General features: G+C 40.4%; 1 protein-coding gene across 1 annotated transcript in view; it reads right to left on the reverse strand.

Annotated features, from left to right (window-relative positions):
* Positions 1-783: 783 nt before the first annotated feature.
* LOC106589931 (cadherin-related family member 1) overlaps positions 784-19,569 on the reverse strand; it is a 56,351-nt gene continuing 37,565 nt past the window's right edge. The window contains exons 15-18 of the mRNA XM_045710225.1: positions 15,744-15,811; positions 12,890-13,118; positions 10,992-11,246; positions 784-2,883 (exon numbers count right to left, since the gene is read on the reverse strand). Coding sequence (XP_045566181.1) covers positions 2,269-2,883; positions 10,992-11,246; positions 12,890-13,118; positions 15,744-15,811 — 1,167 coding nt within the window. The 3' untranslated portion in view covers positions 784-2,268. The remainder of the gene's footprint in view (positions 2,884-10,991; positions 11,247-12,889; positions 13,119-15,743; positions 15,812-19,569) is intronic.

Consider the following 19,569-nt stretch of genomic DNA (forward strand, 5'->3'; position numbering starts at 1 on the left):
ATCTAGCTTATATGAACAAAGAAGATCCCTACACAAATATAATTATTTTTCAAATATTTATTCAAAATGATACATTTAAAGACAATATAAAGTTTTCACTTAAAGGGACAGGCAAGTGTTACACAGCATACGTACAGTACATAGACACAGAATATATTTTATCATTATGTATCCAAAACAATTTCATAAAGTGTGTACATACTGTACACAGCGTGGAAGTGAATGCTTAAAGATTCTGGCCAATTTTGAGAAACAGTGATTATATTGACTCACGTGTAAATAAATTATTAGCTAATCAGCCTAATCTAGGGTGACTGATTTCTAGAGTTTATTGACTGAAGCAACAAAAAGATCCCTTCAGTTAAATGAGCAATCCAACATCAATCCAAATCCACATCAATCAAATACCAATCCAACACCAATCAATCCAATCCAACATCAATCCAATACCAATCCAACATCAATCCAATACCAATCCAATACCAATCCAATACCAATCCAACACCAATCCACCACCAATCCAACACCAATACACCACCAATCCAATACCAATCCAACACCAATCCACCACCAATCCAACACCAATCCACCACCAATCCAACACCAATCCACCATCAATCCAATACCAATCCAACATCAATCCAATACCAATCCAATACCAATCCAATACCAATCCACCACCAATCCAACACCAATCCAATACCAATCCAACACCAATCCACCACCAATCCACCACCAATCCAACACCAATCCACCACCAATCCAACACCAATCCACCACCAATCCAACACCAATCCAACATCAATCCAATACCAATCCACACCACCAATACCAATCCAACACCAATCCAATACCAATCCAATACCAATCCACACACCAATCCAATCCACCACCAATCACACACCAATCCACCCAATTAAAAGTTTACCCTTTAGAAATGCAAAAGTATTTAAGGGAAAAAAAGCAAGTCATTTGAAACAAGCGCTTCAGAATCCTCTACGTCTCTACTTCAAAATATGACCAACTCCATTAGAATGTCACTACACTAATTCTTCTCCTACATTTAAAATGTGGATTGACCAGATTGTTGACTTTCTCCCTCTTGAAAAGCTCACTTATGACCTCCACAAGAGACAGCCCAAGTTTGATAGACTCTGGTCTCCACTACTTAACTATATTTCACATTGGACAGAGTGAATGGGGTGATTAGGGAAATGAGCAGATACATGTTGTGTAAGGTGCTGTAAAAACTAATTATTTGCTCGTCGTCTCAGCTAAGGCTGGAAATAGCTAACAAGAACCTTGATAGTGCTGCTGCAAGTTTTTTTTTTAAATTATTATTATTTTTTAGTCTTTACATTTTTTTTAAAATTATTATTTTCAGTTTAAAAAAAAAGTTTTTTTTAAGTCTGTCACATCTGTGAATGTGTTTTGTTGGTTGATTGAAACACAAGAAAACTTTAAATTGAAAAAAAAAAATGAATGTCACTACAGAGGTGCATGAGCACTTCATGTTTTAAATGGCATTTATCCTGTCAAGAATATCTCATGTTTTATAGCTGTCTTATATACAGTTAGCTGCATTATCACTCTGATGCACAAGTAAAAGTGAGTACATTTGCCAGGCAACATAGTTTACATATTAATCCGTATTATATATATTTAAGCACTATTACTGAAAACATTGCATTGTCTTAAAGCAAATAAAATACAACTTTTCAGGAAATGGCAGGAACATATGTCCAGTTGTGTTTACACATAAATGTGCAGTAATCTTTCCCTCAGACATAGCTCAGTATTTCCCCCTCAGACATTCTTGTTAACATGTTGTTTTCCTCAAGATGGCAGCAATGCAAAGACTTATCTAACAAGGATCACATTACATGATCTCAAGATGGCAGAGCGGAAACATGTCTAGTTATTTCTAATGCTGGATGACAGAGTGTGCATCCCAAGCGGCACCCTATTCCCTAAATACTGCACTATTCTGGACCAGGGCCCGAGTATCAAACATGATGTTAACATCTTTAAGAACACATGTAGAACTGGTTGGATTAAATAGGTTCAATACAATGTGTTGGAACATTGCTTTGACAAAGGACGTGCTTTGAAATTGTGTCCTCAATAACATTTTAAAGGAAATTAACCTGCTGTCCTCAACATTCTTTTACATTTGTAGTTTTACAATCCTAGGACTGAGTAACTTTCAGAAGTCGAGACAATTACAGAGAGATTGGTTAGAGTGCAAGCACATTACAACTATCAGGTTCAATAATAGCTTGAGTTGCTCTCAATGATTTTCTGCTCTAGTCTCATTTTGAGTTCAGAGACCAGGGCTGAGCTGACGGGGATCCTAGAAGTGTCAGAGCTGATGCTGATCTCCCTGCTCTGGCTGGATCCCCTGGAAACCTTGGAGGTCAGGCCCCCAGAGACGGTGGGCACTGCTTCGCAGGGCCGGGGCCTCTCACTGGGCCTGGTGTTGGAGGACGGAGGAGGGCAGGATGGAGGGGGCAGGCAGGGAGCTCTAGGGGGCGTAGGCTTGGGTTTTGACCTGGACCACCGGGGGCCGCCTTTGTTGTTGACGTTGACACTCCCTGCTTCCGGGTCACCTACAATGAACTTGTTCGACGAGTCATTTCCGTTACCACGGAACGGTACGTTAAAAGTCCACGGCTTGCGGTCCCTTGGCGGTCTCCGTCTGATGACGATGCGTCGTGCCGGCATTATCCTGTTGGACTTGGTGTTGCGCAAGAACGTAGCCGTGGAGATTAAGACAGTAACCCCTACCAATATACTGATGACGCCAGCGACCATGCCTAGGGCCTTCATTGGATTGTCTCTACTTTGCAATAAAAAGGTTGCCATAGGCCCATTGACTTGAGTCTGTAAAAGAGCACAAAGAGAAATACTTTTTATCACGGGACTAGATTATCAAACATTTTAAACATTCACCATTTTGGTCCAAAGCATGTAGGCAAGCAGTGAGGTCAGGACTCAGATGATCCAAGCACCGACAGAGGAGCCCCAGTCAGACTACATCTCTATAACAGTACTGACAGAGGAGCCCCAGACAGACTACATCTCTATAACAGTACTGACAGAGGAGCCCCAGACAGACTACATCTCTATAACAGTACTGACAGAGGAGCCCCAGACAGACTACATCTCTATAACAGTACTGACAGAGGAGCCCCAGACAGACTACATCTCTATAACAGTACTGACAGAGGAGCTCCAGACAGACTACATCTCTATAACAGTACTGACAGAGGAGCTCCAGACAGACTTCATCTCTATAACAGTACTGACAGAGGAGCCCCAGACAGACTACATCTCTATAACAGTACTGACAGAGGAGCCCCAGACAGACTACATCTCTATAACAGTACTGACAGAGGAGCCCCAGACAGACTACATCTCTATAACAGTACTGACAGAGGAGCCCCAGACAGACTACATCTCTATAACAGTACTGACAGAGGAGCTCCAGACAGACTACATCTCTATAACAGTACTGACAGAGGAGCTCCAGACAGACTACATCTCTATAACAGTACTGACAGAGGAGCTCCAGACAGACTACATCTCTATAACAGTACTGACAGAGGAGCCTCAGACAGACTACATCTCTATAACAGTACTGACAGAGGAGCCCCAGTCAGACTACATCTCTATAACAGTACTGACAGAGGAACCTCAGACAGACTACATCTCTATAACAGTACTGACAGAGGAGCCTCAGACAGACTACATCTCTATAACAGTACTGACAGAGGAGCCCCAGACAGACTACATCTCTATAACAGTAGCAACGTGATGACTGCAGGTGGTCCTTTGTGGCTCAGTTGGTAAAAGCATGGGTCCAGCAACACCAAAGTTGGGGGTTCAATTCCCACAGGAAGCTCACACATGCACTAATCAAGTATGTACTCACTGTACTGTAAGTCACTTTGGATAAAAACATCTGTTAACTGGCGTATATGATATTACGATATATGCTTTGACGCTGATCCATTCATCCCAGCCTGCTGTGACTGTTGATCATAGAGGCTTAGGATGTGACCCAAATTGCAACCTATTCCCTACGTGGTGCCCTGCTGGTGGGCTCATCAGAACTGGCTGTTCCATCTGTTCACTAGCATGTTTCTGATGAGGATTATGTTCCTGTGACAGGTTCATAAAATACTACATTGACAGCTACTGGGTCCCTGGTTGATATGAGAGATAGAGATTACGCTGTTCTTCTGACAAAGGGGCTCAAATAGACACTGGACCTGAAATGAAATGACTTCATGTTTGTTACTTCAGTATAGTTGTTAGTATAGTATAGTAAACTGTTTAAAATATGCTATGGCTATGTTAAGAGTTTAGGTTAGATGGCTATGTTAAGGGTTAGATGGTTATGTTAAGGGTTTAGGTTAGTTAAGGTTAGATGGTTATGTTAAGGGTTTAGGTTAGTTAAGGTTATGTTAAGGGTTTAGGTTAGTTAAGGTTAGATGGCTATGGGTTTAGGTTAGTTAAGGTTAGATGGCTATGTTAAGGGTTTGGGTTAGATGGTTATGTTAAGGGTTTAGGTTAGTTAAGGTTAGATGGCTATGTTAAGGGTTTGGGTTAGATGGTTATGTTAAGGGTTTAGGTTAGTTAAGGTTAGATGGCTATGTTAAGGGTTTCGGTTAGTTAAGGTTAGAAGGCTATGGGTTAGTTAAGGTTAGATGGCTATGGGTTTGGGTTAGTTAAGGTTAGATGGCTATGGGTTTGGGTTAGTTAAGGTTAGATGGCTATGTTAAGGGTTTGGGTTAGTTAATGTTAGATGGCTATGTTAAGGGTTTAGGTTAGTTAAGGTTAGATGGCTATGGGTTTGGGTTAGTTAAGGTTAGATGGTTATGTTAAGGGTTTGGGTTAGTTAATGTTAGATGGCTATGTTAAGGGTTTAGGTTAGTTAAGGTTAGATGGCTATGGGTTTGGGTTAGTTAAGGTTAGAAGGCTATGTTAAGAGTTTAGGTTAGTTAAGGTTAGATGCTATGGGTTTGGGTTAGTTAAGGTTAGATGGCTATGGGTTTGGGTTAGTTAAGGTTAGATGGCTATGGGTTTGGGTTAGTTAAGGTTAGAAGGCTATGGGTTAGTTAAGGTTAGATGGCTATGGGTTTGGGTTAGTTAAGGTTAGATGGCTATGGGTTTGGGTTAGTTAAGGTTAGATGGCTATGTTAAGGGTTTGGGTTAGTTAAGGTTAGAAGGCTATGGGTTTGGGTTAGTTAATGTTAGATGGCTATGTTAAGGGTTTAGGTTAGTTAAGGTTAGATGGCTATGGGTTTGGGTTAGTTAAGGTTAGATGGCTATGTTAAGGGTTTGGGTTAGTTAATGTTAGATGGCTATGTTAAGGGTTTAGGTTAGTTAAGGTTAGATGGCTATGTTAAGGGTTAAGGTTAGTTAAGGTTAGATGGCTATGGGTTTGGGTTAGTTAAGGTTAGATGGCTATGTTAAGGGTTTAGGTTAGATGGCTATGGGTTTGGGTTAGTTAAGGTTAGATGGTTATGTTAAGGGTTTGGGTTAGTTAAGGTTAGATGGCTATGTTAAGGGTTTAGGTTAGTTAAGGTTAGATGGCTATGTTAAGGGTTTGGGTTAGTTAAGGTTAGATGGCTATGGGTTTGGGTTAGTTAAGGTTAGATGGCTATGGGTTTGGGTTAGTTAAGGTTAGAAGGCTATGTTAAGGGTTTAGGTTAGTTAAGGTTAGAAGGCTATGTTAAGAGTTTAGGTTAGTTAAGGTTAGATGGCTATGGGTTTGGGTTAGTTAACACTTTAAGTTAAAGTTTTAACAGTGGTCAAGTAGGCTGCTGTGGCTATTTGATCATAATGTAGTCCTACTAGAGTGTCCTATCATCAAAAACAATGGAGAAAATGCATCCCATAACATTTTAACATGGAAATAGCTGTTCTATCATTCAGCCTGCAGTAGCAGCCAATGTGTGGTGTTCAATGTAAACCTACATTCCCAGAAAACATGCAGGGCTTGACATTAACCTGTTTATCTACGTGTCCTTCACACAAGGAGGTGACTGAAATGTTGTTGTGTTGTTCGATGCAAAATACCACTTTAGAAAATAAAATGTATTATTATTCCCATACTATTATTACAAAGAGTCAGACAAATGATGCTACCCTCTGACTATTGGCTACTTAGCTTATTCAAGCCTGTATCAAAATACAACACTGCCACTTTAAGTTAAAACATTAAAAAAAAAAGGTTATTTACCTGAATGGCTTTTCAAAGACATCTAGAAATGTAAATATTTTGTGCTCTTGTAGGAAGCATAAAAACAACAGCTCTTTGCTGTATTTGTTGACAGTATCTCTCTAGTCGTGGTTTTAAAGGTTTTGAAATCTCACAGTATCAACTCTGCTGTATCTTTCTTTACACCTGCTACGTCACCGCAGACATCCGATTGGCCAGCAGTAGGTTTATAGTGCATTTGATTTGCTCTCTGGGCCCACCAGACACGGTAATCTGAGCCATCCGATTGGCCAGCGGTAGGTTTATAGTGCATTTGATTTGCTCTCTGGGCCCACCAGACACGGTAATCTGAGCCATCCGATTGGCCAGCGGTAGGTTTATAGTACATTTGATTTGCTCTCTGGGCCCACCAGACACGGTAATCTGAGCCATCCGATTGGCCAGCGGTAGGTTTATAGTGCATTTGATTTGCTCTCTGGGCCCACCAGACACGGTAATCTGAGCCATCCGATTGGCCAGCGGTAGGTTTATAGTGCATTTGATTTGCTCTCTGGGCCCACCAGACACGGTAATCTGAGCCATCCGATTGGCCAGCGGTAGGTTTATAGTGCATTTGATTTGCTCTCTGGGCCCACCAGGAAGGCAGAGTTTCGACCTACAGACATATGAAATGTTGAAAATGGCAACAGTTCTCCTACCCAGCGCGCAGGGCAGCTGAATCTGGTGCAGCTACCACCAACAGCACAAGACTAAATCAAATAAAAATAAGAACACAAGGCTTTATCATCGTTCGTTTATTTTACAGAAACATTGGGTCAGCATTACTGTTAGATTAGGGTTAGAGTTAGGGTCAGCATTACTGTTAGATTAGGGTTAGGGTTAGGGTCAGCATTACTGTTAGATTAGGGTTAGGGTTAGGGTCAACATTACTGTTAGATTAGGGTTAGGGTTAGGGTCAGCATTACTGTTAGATTAGGGTTAGGGTTAGGGTCAGCATTACTGTTAGATTAGGGTTAGGGTTAGGGTCAGCATTACTGTTAGATTAGGGTTAGGGTCAGCATTACTGTTAGATTAGGGTTAGGGTTAGGGTCAGCATTACTGTTAGATTAGGGTTAGGGATAGGGTCAGCATTACTGTTAGGTTAGGGTTAGGGTTAGGGTCAGCATTACTGTTAGATTAGGGTTAGGGTCAGCATTACTGTTAGATTAGGGTTAGGGTCAGCATTACTGTTAGATTAGGGTTAGAGTTAGGTTTAGGGTTAGGGTCAGCATTACTGTTAGATTAGGGTTAGAGTTAGGTTAGGGTTAGGGTCAGCATTACTGTTAGATTAGGGTTAGAGTTAGGTTAGGGTTAGGGTCAGCATTACTGTTAGATTAGGGTTAGAGTTAGGTTAGGGTTAGGGTCAGCATTACTGTTAGATTAGGGTTAGAGTTAGGTTAGGGTTAGGGTCAGCATTACTGTTAGATTAGGGTTAGGGTTAGGGTCAGCATTACTGTTAGATTAGGGTTAGGGTCAGCATTACTGTTAGATTAGGGTTAGGGTCAGCATTACTGTTAGATTAGGGTTAGGGTCAGCATTACTGTTAGATTAGGGTTAGGGTCAGCATTACTGTTAGATTAGGGTTAGAGTTAGGGTCAGCATTACTGTTAGATTAGGGTTAGGGTTAGGGTCAGCATTACTGTTAGATTAGGGTTCGGGTTAGGGTCAGCATTACTGTTAGATTAGGGTTAGGGTCAGCATTACTGTTAGATTATGGTTAGGGTTAGGGTCAGCATTACTGTTAGATTAGGGTTAGAGTTAGGGTCAGCATTACTGTTAGATTAGGGTTAGGGTTAGGGTCAGCATTACTGTTAGATTAGGGTTCGGGTTAGGGTCAGCATTACTGTTAGATTAGGGTTAGGGTCAGCATTACTGTTAGATTAGGGTTAGAGTTAGGTTAGGGTCAGCATTACTGTTAGATTAGGGTTAGGGTTAGGGTCAGCATTACTGTTAGATTAGGGTTAGAGTTAGGTTAGGGTTAGGGTCAGCATTACTGTTAGATTAGGGTTAGAGTTAGGTTAGGGTTAGGGTCAGCATTACTGTTAGATTAGGGTTAGAGTTAGGTTAGGGTTAGGGTCAGCATTACTGTTAGATTAGGGTTAGAGTTAGGTTAGGGTTAGGGTCAGCATTACTGTTAGATTAGGGTTAGAGTTAGGTTAGGGTTAGGGTCAGCATTACTGTTAGATTAGGGTTAGAGTTAGGGTCAGCATTACTGTTAGATTAGGGTTAGAGTTAGGTTAGGGTTAGGGTCAGCATTACTGTTAGATTAGGGTTAGAGTTAGGTTAGGGTTAGGGTTAGGGTCAGCATTACTGTTAGATTAGGGTTAGGGTCAGCATTACTGTTAGGTTAGGGTTAGGGTCAGCATTACTGTTAGGTTAGGGTTAGGGTTAGGGTCAGCATTACTGTTAGATTAGGGTTAGGGTTAGGGTCAGCATTACTGTTAGATTAGGGTTAGGGTTAGGGTCAGCATTACTGTTAGATTAGGGTTAGAGTTAGGTTAGGGTTAGGGTCAGCATTACTGTTAGATTAGGGTTAGAGTTAGGGTCAGCATTACTGTTAGATTAGGGTTAGGGTTAGGGTCAGCATTACTGTTAGATTAGGGTTAGGGTTAGGGTCAGCATTACTGTTAGATTAGGGTTAGGGTTAGGGTCAGCATTACTGTTAGATTAGGGTTAGAGTTAGGTTAGGGTTAGGGTCAGCATTACTGTTAGATTAGGGTTAGAGTTAGGTTAGGGTTAGGGTCAGCATTACTGTTAGATTAGGGTTAGAGTTAGGTTAGGGTTAGGGTCAGCATTACTGTTAGATTAGGGTTAGAGTTAGGTTAGGGTTAGGGTCAGCATTACGGTACCGTAAATTCCGGACTATAAGCCGCAACTTTTTTCCCAGGCTTTGAACCTCGCGGCTTAAACAATGACGCGGCTAATATATGGATTTTTCGCGCTTTCAATTTTTTTTTCTCCAAAAAAACACATTCTGTGACGTGCTCAGTTTTTTGGCGGCATGGACCTTTCATTAGACCAATGAAATTGCTGAACGGGTTAAGGTCAAACAACTTTTTGGTTTACTGTTTAGATTAAATCGAGCGCTCTCAAACTTCCCATCATTCTGATTACGGTAGTCATTTTGTCACCCTCATCATGGCAAAGACACGGAGAAATGCATATGATGCAGCTTTCAAGTTGAAGGCGATTGATCTGGCTGTTGGAAAAGGAAATAGAGCTGCTGCACGGCAGCTTGGTCTTAATGAGTCGATGATAAGACGTTGGAAACAGCAGCGTGAGGAATTGACTCAGTGCAAAAAGACAACTAAAGCTTACTGCTAATTTTTTATTTTTTGTTACAAGCCGTGTTTCGTTAAAGCCTATTTATTTTTGTTACAAGCCGTGTTTCGTTAAAGCCTGTGTAAAGTTCATTTGTTTCAATGTACCGGTAGGCACCTTCGGCTTATAGACGTGCGGCTTATTTATGTTCAAAATAATATATTTTTTAAAATTCAGTGGGTGCGGCTTATATTCAGGTGCGCTTAATAGTCCGGAAATTACGGTAGATTAAAGTTAGGGTTAGGGTCAGCATTACGGTTATATTAGGGTTAGTGTTATAACTCTACGGTTAGAGTTAGGTTAGGGTTAGGGTTAGAGTTAGGTTAAGGTTAGAGATAGGTTAGGGTTAGAGTTAGGTTAGGGTTAGAGTTAGAGTTAGGGTTAGAGTTAGGTTAGGGTTATGAGTCAGCTTAAGGTTAGAGTTATAACTCCACTGTTAAGGTTAGCGTTAGGTCAAGGTTAGAGTTAGGGTTAGGGTTAGGGTTAGGTTAGGGTTAGAGTTAGGTTAAGGTTATAACTCTACGGTTAGGGTTAGAGTTAGGTCAAAGTTAGAGTTAGGTTAGGGTTATAACGGTTAGGGTTAGAGTTAGGTTAAGGTTAGGGTTAGAGTTAGGTTAAGGTTAGGTTTATAACTCTACGGTTAGGGTTAGAGTTAGGTTAAGGTTAGAGTTAGGTTTAGGTTAGGGTTATAACACTACGGTTAGGGTTAGAGTTAGGTTTAGGTTAGGGTTAGAGTTAGGTTTATAACTCTACGGTTAGGGTTAGGTTTAGGTTAGGGTTATAACTCTACGGTTAGGGTTAGAGTTAGGTTAAGGTTAGAGTTAGGTTAAGGTTAGGGTTAGAGTTAGGTTTAGGTTAGGGTTATAACTCTACGGTTAGGGTTAGAGTTAGGTTAAGGTTAGGGTTAGAGTTAGGTTAAGGTTAGAGTTAGGTTAGGGTTATAACTCTACGGTTAGGGTTAGAGTTAGGTTTAGGTTAGGGTTAGAGTTAGGTTTATAACTCTACGGTTAGGGTTAGAGTTAGGTTTAGGTTAGGGTTATAACTCTACGGTTAGGGTTAGAGTTAGGTTAAGGTTAGGGTTATAACTCTACGGTTAGGGTTAGAGTTAGGTTAAGGTTAGGGTTAGAGTTAGGTTTAGGTTAGGGTTATAACTCTACGGTTAAGGTTAGAGTTAGGTTAAGGTTAGAGTTAGGTTAGGGTTATAACTCTACGGTTAGAGTTAGGTTTAGGTTAGGGTTATAACTCTACGGTTAGGGTTAGAGTTAGGTTAAGGTTAGGGTTAGAGTTAGGTTAAGGTTAAGGTTAGAGTTAGGTTAGGGTTATAACTCTACGGTTAAGGTTAGAGTTAGGTTAGGGTTATAACTCTACGGTTAGGGTTAAGGTCAGGAAACATTGAACTTACCGCCTCAGTGATGTCGATGTTGACCACGGCGGTAGTGCTGAAGGACGGAGACCCTCGGTCCCGGGCTTGGACAACCAGAGACCACCTGCAGTCTTTCTGCTTGGTGATGTTCTGCACGATCTCCATGGACTTGATGTACGACTTCAGGTTGATTTCTCCAGTCTCCGCGTTGATGTCGAAGATGTTGTTCGGCTCAGCTTGCATTATGGAATACTCAATGATGTTATTGGGCGACCCTGCATCGGCATCTATTGCCTGAACGAAACAAGGAAAAAGTGGCAAAACCAAACACATTACTTAAATATATATATACTGTATATATACTGAAGCGGTTCTGGATATGCTCGCATTTTACATTTCAGGTAATTATCATCCAACATCCACTATACAGTGTTAACTAGGGTTGTAATGATTCATACAGTGTTAACTAGGGTTGTAACGATTCATACAGTGTTAACTAGGGTTGTAATGATTCATACAGTGTTAACTAGGGTTGTAACGATTCATACAGTGTTAACTAGGGTTGTAATGATTCATACAGTGTTAACTAGGGTTGTAACGATTCATACAGTGTTAACTAGGGTTGTAATGATTCATACAGTGTTAACTAGGGTTGTAACGATTCATAGTGTTAACTAGGGTTGTAATGATTCATACAGTGTTAACTAGGGTTGTAACGATTCATACAGTGTTAACTAGGGTTGTAATGATTCATACAGTGTTAACTAGGGTTGTAACGATTCATACAGTGTTAACTAGGGTTGTAACGATTCATACAGTGTTAACTAGGGTTGTAATGATTCATAGTGTTAACTAGGGTTGTAATGATTCATACAGTGTTAACTAGAGTTGTAACGATTCATACAGTGTTAACTAGGGTTGTAACGATTCATACAGCGTTTACTAGGGTTGTAACGATTCATACAGCGTTTACTAGGGTTATAATGATTCATACAGTGTTAACTAGGGTTGTAACGATTCATACAGTGTTAACTAGGGTTGTAACGATTCATAAAGTGTTAACAAGGGTTATAACGATTCATACAGTGTTAACTAGGGTTATAACGATTCATACAGTGTTAACTAGGGTTGTAATGATTCATACAGTGTTAACTAGGGTTGTAACGATTCATACAGTGTTAACTAGGGTTATAACGATTCATACAGCGTTTACTAGGGTTGTAACGATTCATACAGCGTTTACTAGGGTTATAATGATTCATACAGTGTTAACTAGGGTTGTAACGATTCATACAGTGTTAACTAGGGTTGTAACGATTCATAAAGTGTTAACAAGGGTTATAACGATTCATACAGTGTTAACTAGGGTTATAACGATTCATACAGTGTTAACTAGGGTTGTAATGATTCATACAGTGTTAACTAGGGTTGTAATGATTCATACAGTGTATTCTAGGACCAAACCAGACCGATGGCCAGTGAACCACTAGGGAACACCTCTACACACCACATGGCTACTGTACATACTGTACCTCCTTTAGGGATCTATAATTTACCCCCATTTTCTCCCCAATTTCGATCTTGTTTCATCGCTGCAACTCCCCAACGGGCTCTGTAGAGGCGAAGGTCGAGTCATGCGTCCGCCAAAACATGACCTGCCAAACCGCACATCTTAACACCCGCCCGCTTAACCCGGAAACCTGACGACCGAGGTCAGCCTGCAGGCGCCCGGCCTGTGACAAGGAGTCGCTAGAGCGCGATAAGGCAAGTAAAGCACCCCCCCGGCCAAACCCTCCCCTAACCCGGACGACGCTGGGCCAATTGTGCGCTGCCCTATTGGACTCCTGATCACGGCCGGTTGTAATACAGTGCCTTAGACCGCTGCGCCACTCAGGAGGCCACTCTCATCTTATCTTATAGCTAGCTATTGTACATACCTCTACTCTAACAGGTGCACCAATGACCATGGTCCGCTCCACAAGGCTGTCATGGAACTCTGGAACATGGTCGTTGATGTCCAGGACGGTGACAAACACCTCCGCCAGGCTGTACTTGCCCTCTGTGTCCTCTGCCTTCACGTAGAAGTTGTACTTGGACTTTACCTCAGCGTCCAGAGTGGCCCAGGCCTGGGTGTATATGATGCCTGAAGACGGATGGATGAGAAACCTGGAAGACACAACAAAGAGCGCATTGGCAGTATATTGGCAGTATATTAGTAGTATATTGGCAGTATATTAGTAGTATATTGGGAGTATGGCAGTATATTGGCAGTATATTGGCAGTATATTAGCAGTATATTGGCAGTATGGCAGTATATTGGCAGTATATTGGCAGTATATTAGTAGTATATTGGGAGTATGGCAGTATATTGGCAGTATATTGGCAGTATATTAGTAGTATATTGGCAGTATATTGGCAGTATATTAGTAGTATATTGGCAGTATATTGGCAGTATATTGGCAGTATATTGGCAGTATATTGGCAGTATATTAGTAGTATATTGGCAGTATGGCAGTATATTGGCTGTTTGATAGCCTTATATTGGCAGAATTTTAGCGGCATATTGGCAGTATATTAGCAGTATATTGGCAGTATATTGGCAGTATATTGGTAATATATTGGTAGTATATTGGCATTATGGCAGTATATTGGCAGTATGGCAGTATATTGGCAGTATATTAGCAGTATATTGGCAGTATATTGGCAGTATATTGGCAGTATATTGGTAGTATATTGGCAGTATGGCAGTATATTGGCAGTATGGCAGTATATTGGCAGTAAATTAGCAGTATATTGGCAGTATATTGGCAGTATATTGGCAGTATATTGGTAGTATATTGGCAGTATGGCAGTATATTGGCAGTATGGCAGTATATTGGCAGTATATTGGCAGTATATTGGCAGTATATTGGCAGTATATTGGTAGTATATTGGCAGTATGGCAGTATATTGGCAGTATATTGGCAGTATATTGGCAGTATGGCAGTATATTGGCAGTATATTAGTAGTATATTGGCAGTATATTGGCAGTATATTGGCAGTATATTGGCAGTATGGCAGTATATTGGCAGTATATTGGCAGTATATTGGCAGTATATTGGCAGTATATTGTCAGTATATTAGCAGTATATTGGCAGTATGGCAGTATATTGGCAGTATATTGGTAGTATATTAGCAGTATATTGGCAGTATGGTAGTATATTGGCAGTATATTGGCAGTATATTGGTAGTATATTGGCAGTATATTGGCAGTATATTGGCAGTATATTGGCAGTATATTGGCAGTATATTGGCAGTATATTGGCAGTATGGCAGTATATTGGCAGTATATTGGTAGTATATTAGCAGTATATTGGCAGTATGGTAGTATATTGGCAGTATATTGGCAGTATATTGGCAGTATATTGGCAGTATATTGGCAGTATATTGGTAGTATATTGGCAGTATATTGGCAGTATGGCAGTATATTGGCAGTATATTGGCAGTATATTGGTAGTATATTGGCAGTATATTGGCAGTATGGCAGTATATTGGCAGTATATTGGTAGTATATTGGCAGTATATTGGCAGTATGGCAGTATATTGGCAGTATATTGGTAGTATATTGGCAGTATATTGGTAGTATATTGGCAGTATATTGGCAGTATGGCAGTATATTGGCAGTATATTGGCAGTATGGCAGTATATTGGCAGTATATTGGCAGTATATTGGCAGTATATTAGTAGTATATTGGCAGTATATTGGCTGTATGATAGCCTTATATTGGCAGAATTTTAGCGGCATATTGGCAGAATATTAGCAGTATACTGGCAGTATTTTAGGAGTATATTGGTAATATATTGACAGTATGGCAGTATATTGGCAGTATATTAGCAGTATATTGACAGTATATTAGGAGTATATTGGTAGTATATTGACAGCTACAGTTTAATCTTGGATTAAAATTTGTAGTAAAAATATGTTAAGAAGTCCTGTGGTCTAGATGCTGGATAAAGTTTTCTGTATTATCCACAAAGGTAATTATTTGTCCAGTACACATTTTGTATGTCCAATGTTGTTAAAGTGGCAGATATTCAGCCATTTTCAATCATTTTCTTTACACAATGTATTCCCTGTGAAAATTAACAAATACAAAGCAACTTCTTAAAGCAACTTCTTAACTTTCACACATTTAGAATTTGACTTCCCGTGTCAAGACGGCAAGCAGAACTGGAAGATAAATTGACACTTATTTTTTCAATGTACTGCCTGTATTGCAGCCTGCCTGTCTTGCTTGCTTTCCATAGCAGAGCTCCAGCTGTCACATTGCATGTTAATTGGCCCTCTCCACATGAGGCATCCAAGCCTGGCAGGCTATTTCTTACCCTACAATCCAATTACGAGATTAACCAGTCAGTATCTTGCTGCCATCTTAGAGGAAGCTTTTACAGGAGAGAGGAGAGGAGCTACTGTCTACCAGCAGAGCCAAGCCAATATACTGGGATACTGGCTGCTCCCATTTTACAATCAAAGGGGAAGAACCTAAGAGATTATTTAAGAGATTATTTAAAAACGTAAATACAGTAAAGTCACACTTAAGGGTAAAAAAAGGGGATGTAATGTAGTGTCCCAATATAAAGAATCATCTGTCCCAATGCATAACCAGATGTTACAAATAATGATATTGTATAAGTGATAATTTCTGCCCATTTTGATCTATTCAACTGGCTCCACATCAACTGAGGAAGTGATTTTACACAGATCATCATGTCCAACAATCATTGGTGTTGGCAGGACTCTACTATACTTACAAATCAGATCTGGAACCATAAATGGAGTACTTGACTTCACCCCAAAGGCCAGAATCTGGATCATTGGCCTGGAACGCAACCAAGAAAAAGGGAGTTAGAACACTGGAACGGAACATAGAGTAGACTAGAGGATAGAAGTTAGAATGCTGTTAGAATACTGGAACGGAACATAGAGGATACAGTAGAAGTTAGAATGCTGTTAGAATACTGGAACGGAACATAGAGGATACAGTAGAAGTTAGAATGCTGTTAGAATACTGGAACGGAACATAGAGGATACAGTAGAAGTTAGAATGCTGGTAGAATACTGGAACGGAACATAGAGGATACAGTAGAAGTTAGAATGCTGGTAGAACACTGGAACGGAACATAGAGTAGACTAGAGGATAGAAGTTAGAATGCTGGTAGAATACTGGAACGGAACATAGAGGATACAGTAGAAGTTAGAATGCTGGTAGAATACTGGAACGGAACATAGAGGATACAGTAGAAGTTAGAATGCTGGTAGAATACTGGAACGGAACATAGAGTAGACTAGAGGATAGAAGTTAGAATGCTGGTAGAATACTGGAACGGAACATAGAGGATACAGTAGAAGTTAGAATGCTGGTAGAATACTGGAACGGAACATAGAGTAGACTAGAGGATAGAAGTTAGAATGCTGGTAGAACACTTCCCTGTAGCTCAGTTGGTAGAGCATGGTGTTTGCAACACCAGGGTTGTGGGTTCGATTCCCACGGGGGGCCAGCACAGAAAAAAAGTATGAGTTGTAGAAATGTATGCATTCACTACTGTAAGTCGCTCTGGATAAGAGCGCCTGCTAAATGACTAAAATGTAAATGTAAAACACTGGAACGGAACATAGAGGATACAGTAGAAGTTAGAATGCTGGTAGAATACTGGAACGGAACATAGAGTAGACTAGAGGATAGAAGTTAGAATGCTGGTAGAACACTGGAACGGAACATAGAGGATACAGTAGAAGTTAGAATGCTGGTAGAATACTGGAACGGAACATAGAGTAGACTAGAGTAGAAGTTAGAATGCTGGTAGAATACTGGAACGGAATATAGAGTAGACTAGAGGATAGAAGTTAGAATGCTGGTAGAATACTGGAACGGAACATAGAGTAGACTAGAGGATAGAAGTTAGAATGCTGGTAGAATACTGGAACGGAACATAGAGGATACAGTAGAAGTTAGAATGCTGGTAGAATACTGGAACGGAACATAGAGTAGACTAGAGGATAGAAGTTAGAATGCTGGTAGAATACTGGAACGGAACATAGAGTAGACTAGAGGATAGAAGTTAGAATGCTGGTAGAATACTGGAACGGAACATAGAGGATACAGTAGAAGTTAGAATGCTGGTAGAATACTGGAACGGAACATAGAGTAGACTAGAGGATAGAAGTTAGAATGCTGGTAGAATACTGGAACGGAACATAGAGGATACAGTAGAAGTTAGAATGCTGGTAGAATACTGGAACGGAACATAGAGTAGACTAGAGGATAGAAGTTAGAATGCTGGTAGAATACTGGAACGGAACATAGAGTATACAGTAGAAGTTAGAATGCTGGTAGAATACTGGAACGGAACATAGAGTATACAGTAGAAGTTAGAATGCTGGTAGAATACTGGAACGGAACATAGAGGATACAGTAGAAGTTAGAATGCTGGTAGAATACTGGAACGGAACATAGAGGATACAGTAGAAGTTAGAATGCTGGTAGAATACTGGAACGGAACATAGAGTAGACTAGAGGATAGAAGTTAGAATGCTGGTAGAATACTGGAACGGAACATAGAGTAGACTAGAGGATAGAAGTTAGAATGCTGGTAGAATACTGGAACGGAACATAGAGTAGACTAGAGGATAGAAGTTAGAATGCTGGTAGAATACTGGAACGGAACATAGAGTAGACTAGAGGATAGAAGTTAGAATACTGGTAGAATACTGGAACGGAACATAGAGTAGACTAGAGGATAGAAGTTAGAATGCTGGTAGAACACTGGAACGGAACATAGAGGATACAGTAGAAGTTAGAATGCTGGTAGAATACTGGAACGGAACATAGAGGATACAGTAGAAGTTAGAATGCTGGTAGAATACTGGAACGGAACATAGAGTAGACTAGAGGATAGAAGTTAGAATGCTGGTAGAATACTGGAACGGAACATAGAGGATACAGTAGAAGTTAGAATGCTGGTAGAATACTGGAACGGAACATAGAGGATACAGTAGAAGTTAGAATGCTGGTAGAATACTGGAACGGAACATAGAGTAGACTAGAGGATAGAAGTTAGAATGCTGGTAGAATACTGGAACGGAACATAGAGGATACAGTAGAAGTTAGAATGCTGGTAGAACACTGGAACGGAACATAGAGGATACAGTAGAAGTTAGAATGCTGGTAGAATACTGGAACGGAACATAGAGTAGACTAGAGGATAGAAGTTAGAATGCTGGTAGAATACTGGAACGGAACATAGAGTAGACTAGAGGATAGAAGTTAGAATGCTGGTAGAATACTGGAACGGAACATAGAGGATACAGTAGAAGTTAGAATGCTGGTAGAATACTGGAACGGAACATAGAGTAGACTAGAGGATAGAAGTTAGAATGCTGGTAGAATACTGGAACGGAACATAGAGTAGACTAGAGGATAGAAGTTAGAATGCTGGTAGAATACTGGAACGGAACATAGAGTAGACTAGAGGATAGAAGTTAGAATGCTGGTAGAATACTGGAACGGAACATAGAGGATACAGTAGAAGTTAGAATGCTGGTAGAATACTGGAACGGAACATAGAGTAGACTAGAGGATAGAAGTTAGAATGCTGGTAGAATACTGGAACGGAACATAGAGTAGACTAGAGGATAGAAGTTAGAATGCTGGTAGAATACTGGAACGGAACATAGAGTAGACTAGAGGATAGAAGTTAGAATGCTGGTAGAATACTGGAACGGAACATAGAGTAGACTAGAGGATAGAAGTTAGAATGCTGGTAGAATACTGGAACGGAACATAGAGGATACAGTAGAAGTTAGAATGCTGGTAGAATACTGGAACGGAACATAGAGTAGACTAGAGGATAGAAGTTAGAATGCTGGTAGAACACTGGAACGGAACATAGAGGATACAGTAGAAGTTAGAATGCTGGTAGAATACTGGAACGGAACATAGAGTAGACTAGAGGATAGAAGTTAGAATGCTGGTAGAATACTGGAACGGAACATAGAGGATACAGTAGAAGTTAGAATGCTGGTAGAATACTGGAACGGAACATAGAGGATACAGTAGAAGTTAGAATGCTGGTAGAATACTGGAACGGAACATAGAGTAGACTAGAGGATAGAAGTTAGAATGCTGGTAGAATACTGGAACGGAACATAGAGGATACAGTAGAAGTTAGAATGCTGGTAGAATACTGGAACGGAACATAGAGTAGACTAGAGGATAGAAGTTAGAATGCTGGTAGAATACTGAAACGGAACATAGAGTAGACTAGAGGATAGAAGTTAGAATGCTGGTAGAATACTGGAACGGAACATAGAGGATACAGTAGAAGTTAGAATGCTGGTAGAATACTGGAACGGAACATAGAGTAGACTAGAGATAGAAGTTAGAATGCTGGTAGAATACTGGAACGGAACATAGAGTAGACTAGAGGATAGAAGTTAGAATGCTGGTAGAATACTGGAACGGAACATAGAGTAGACTAGAGGATAGAAGTTAGAATGCTGGTAGAATACTGGAACGGAACATAGAGGATACAGTAGAAGTTAGAATGCTGGTAGAATACTGGAACGGAACATAGAGGA

This window comes from Salmo salar, chromosome ssa28, assembly GCF_905237065.1.
Source record: "Salmo salar chromosome ssa28, Ssal_v3.1, whole genome shotgun sequence".
NCBI classification, from domain to species: Eukaryota; Metazoa; Chordata; class Actinopteri; order Salmoniformes; family Salmonidae; genus Salmo; species Salmo salar.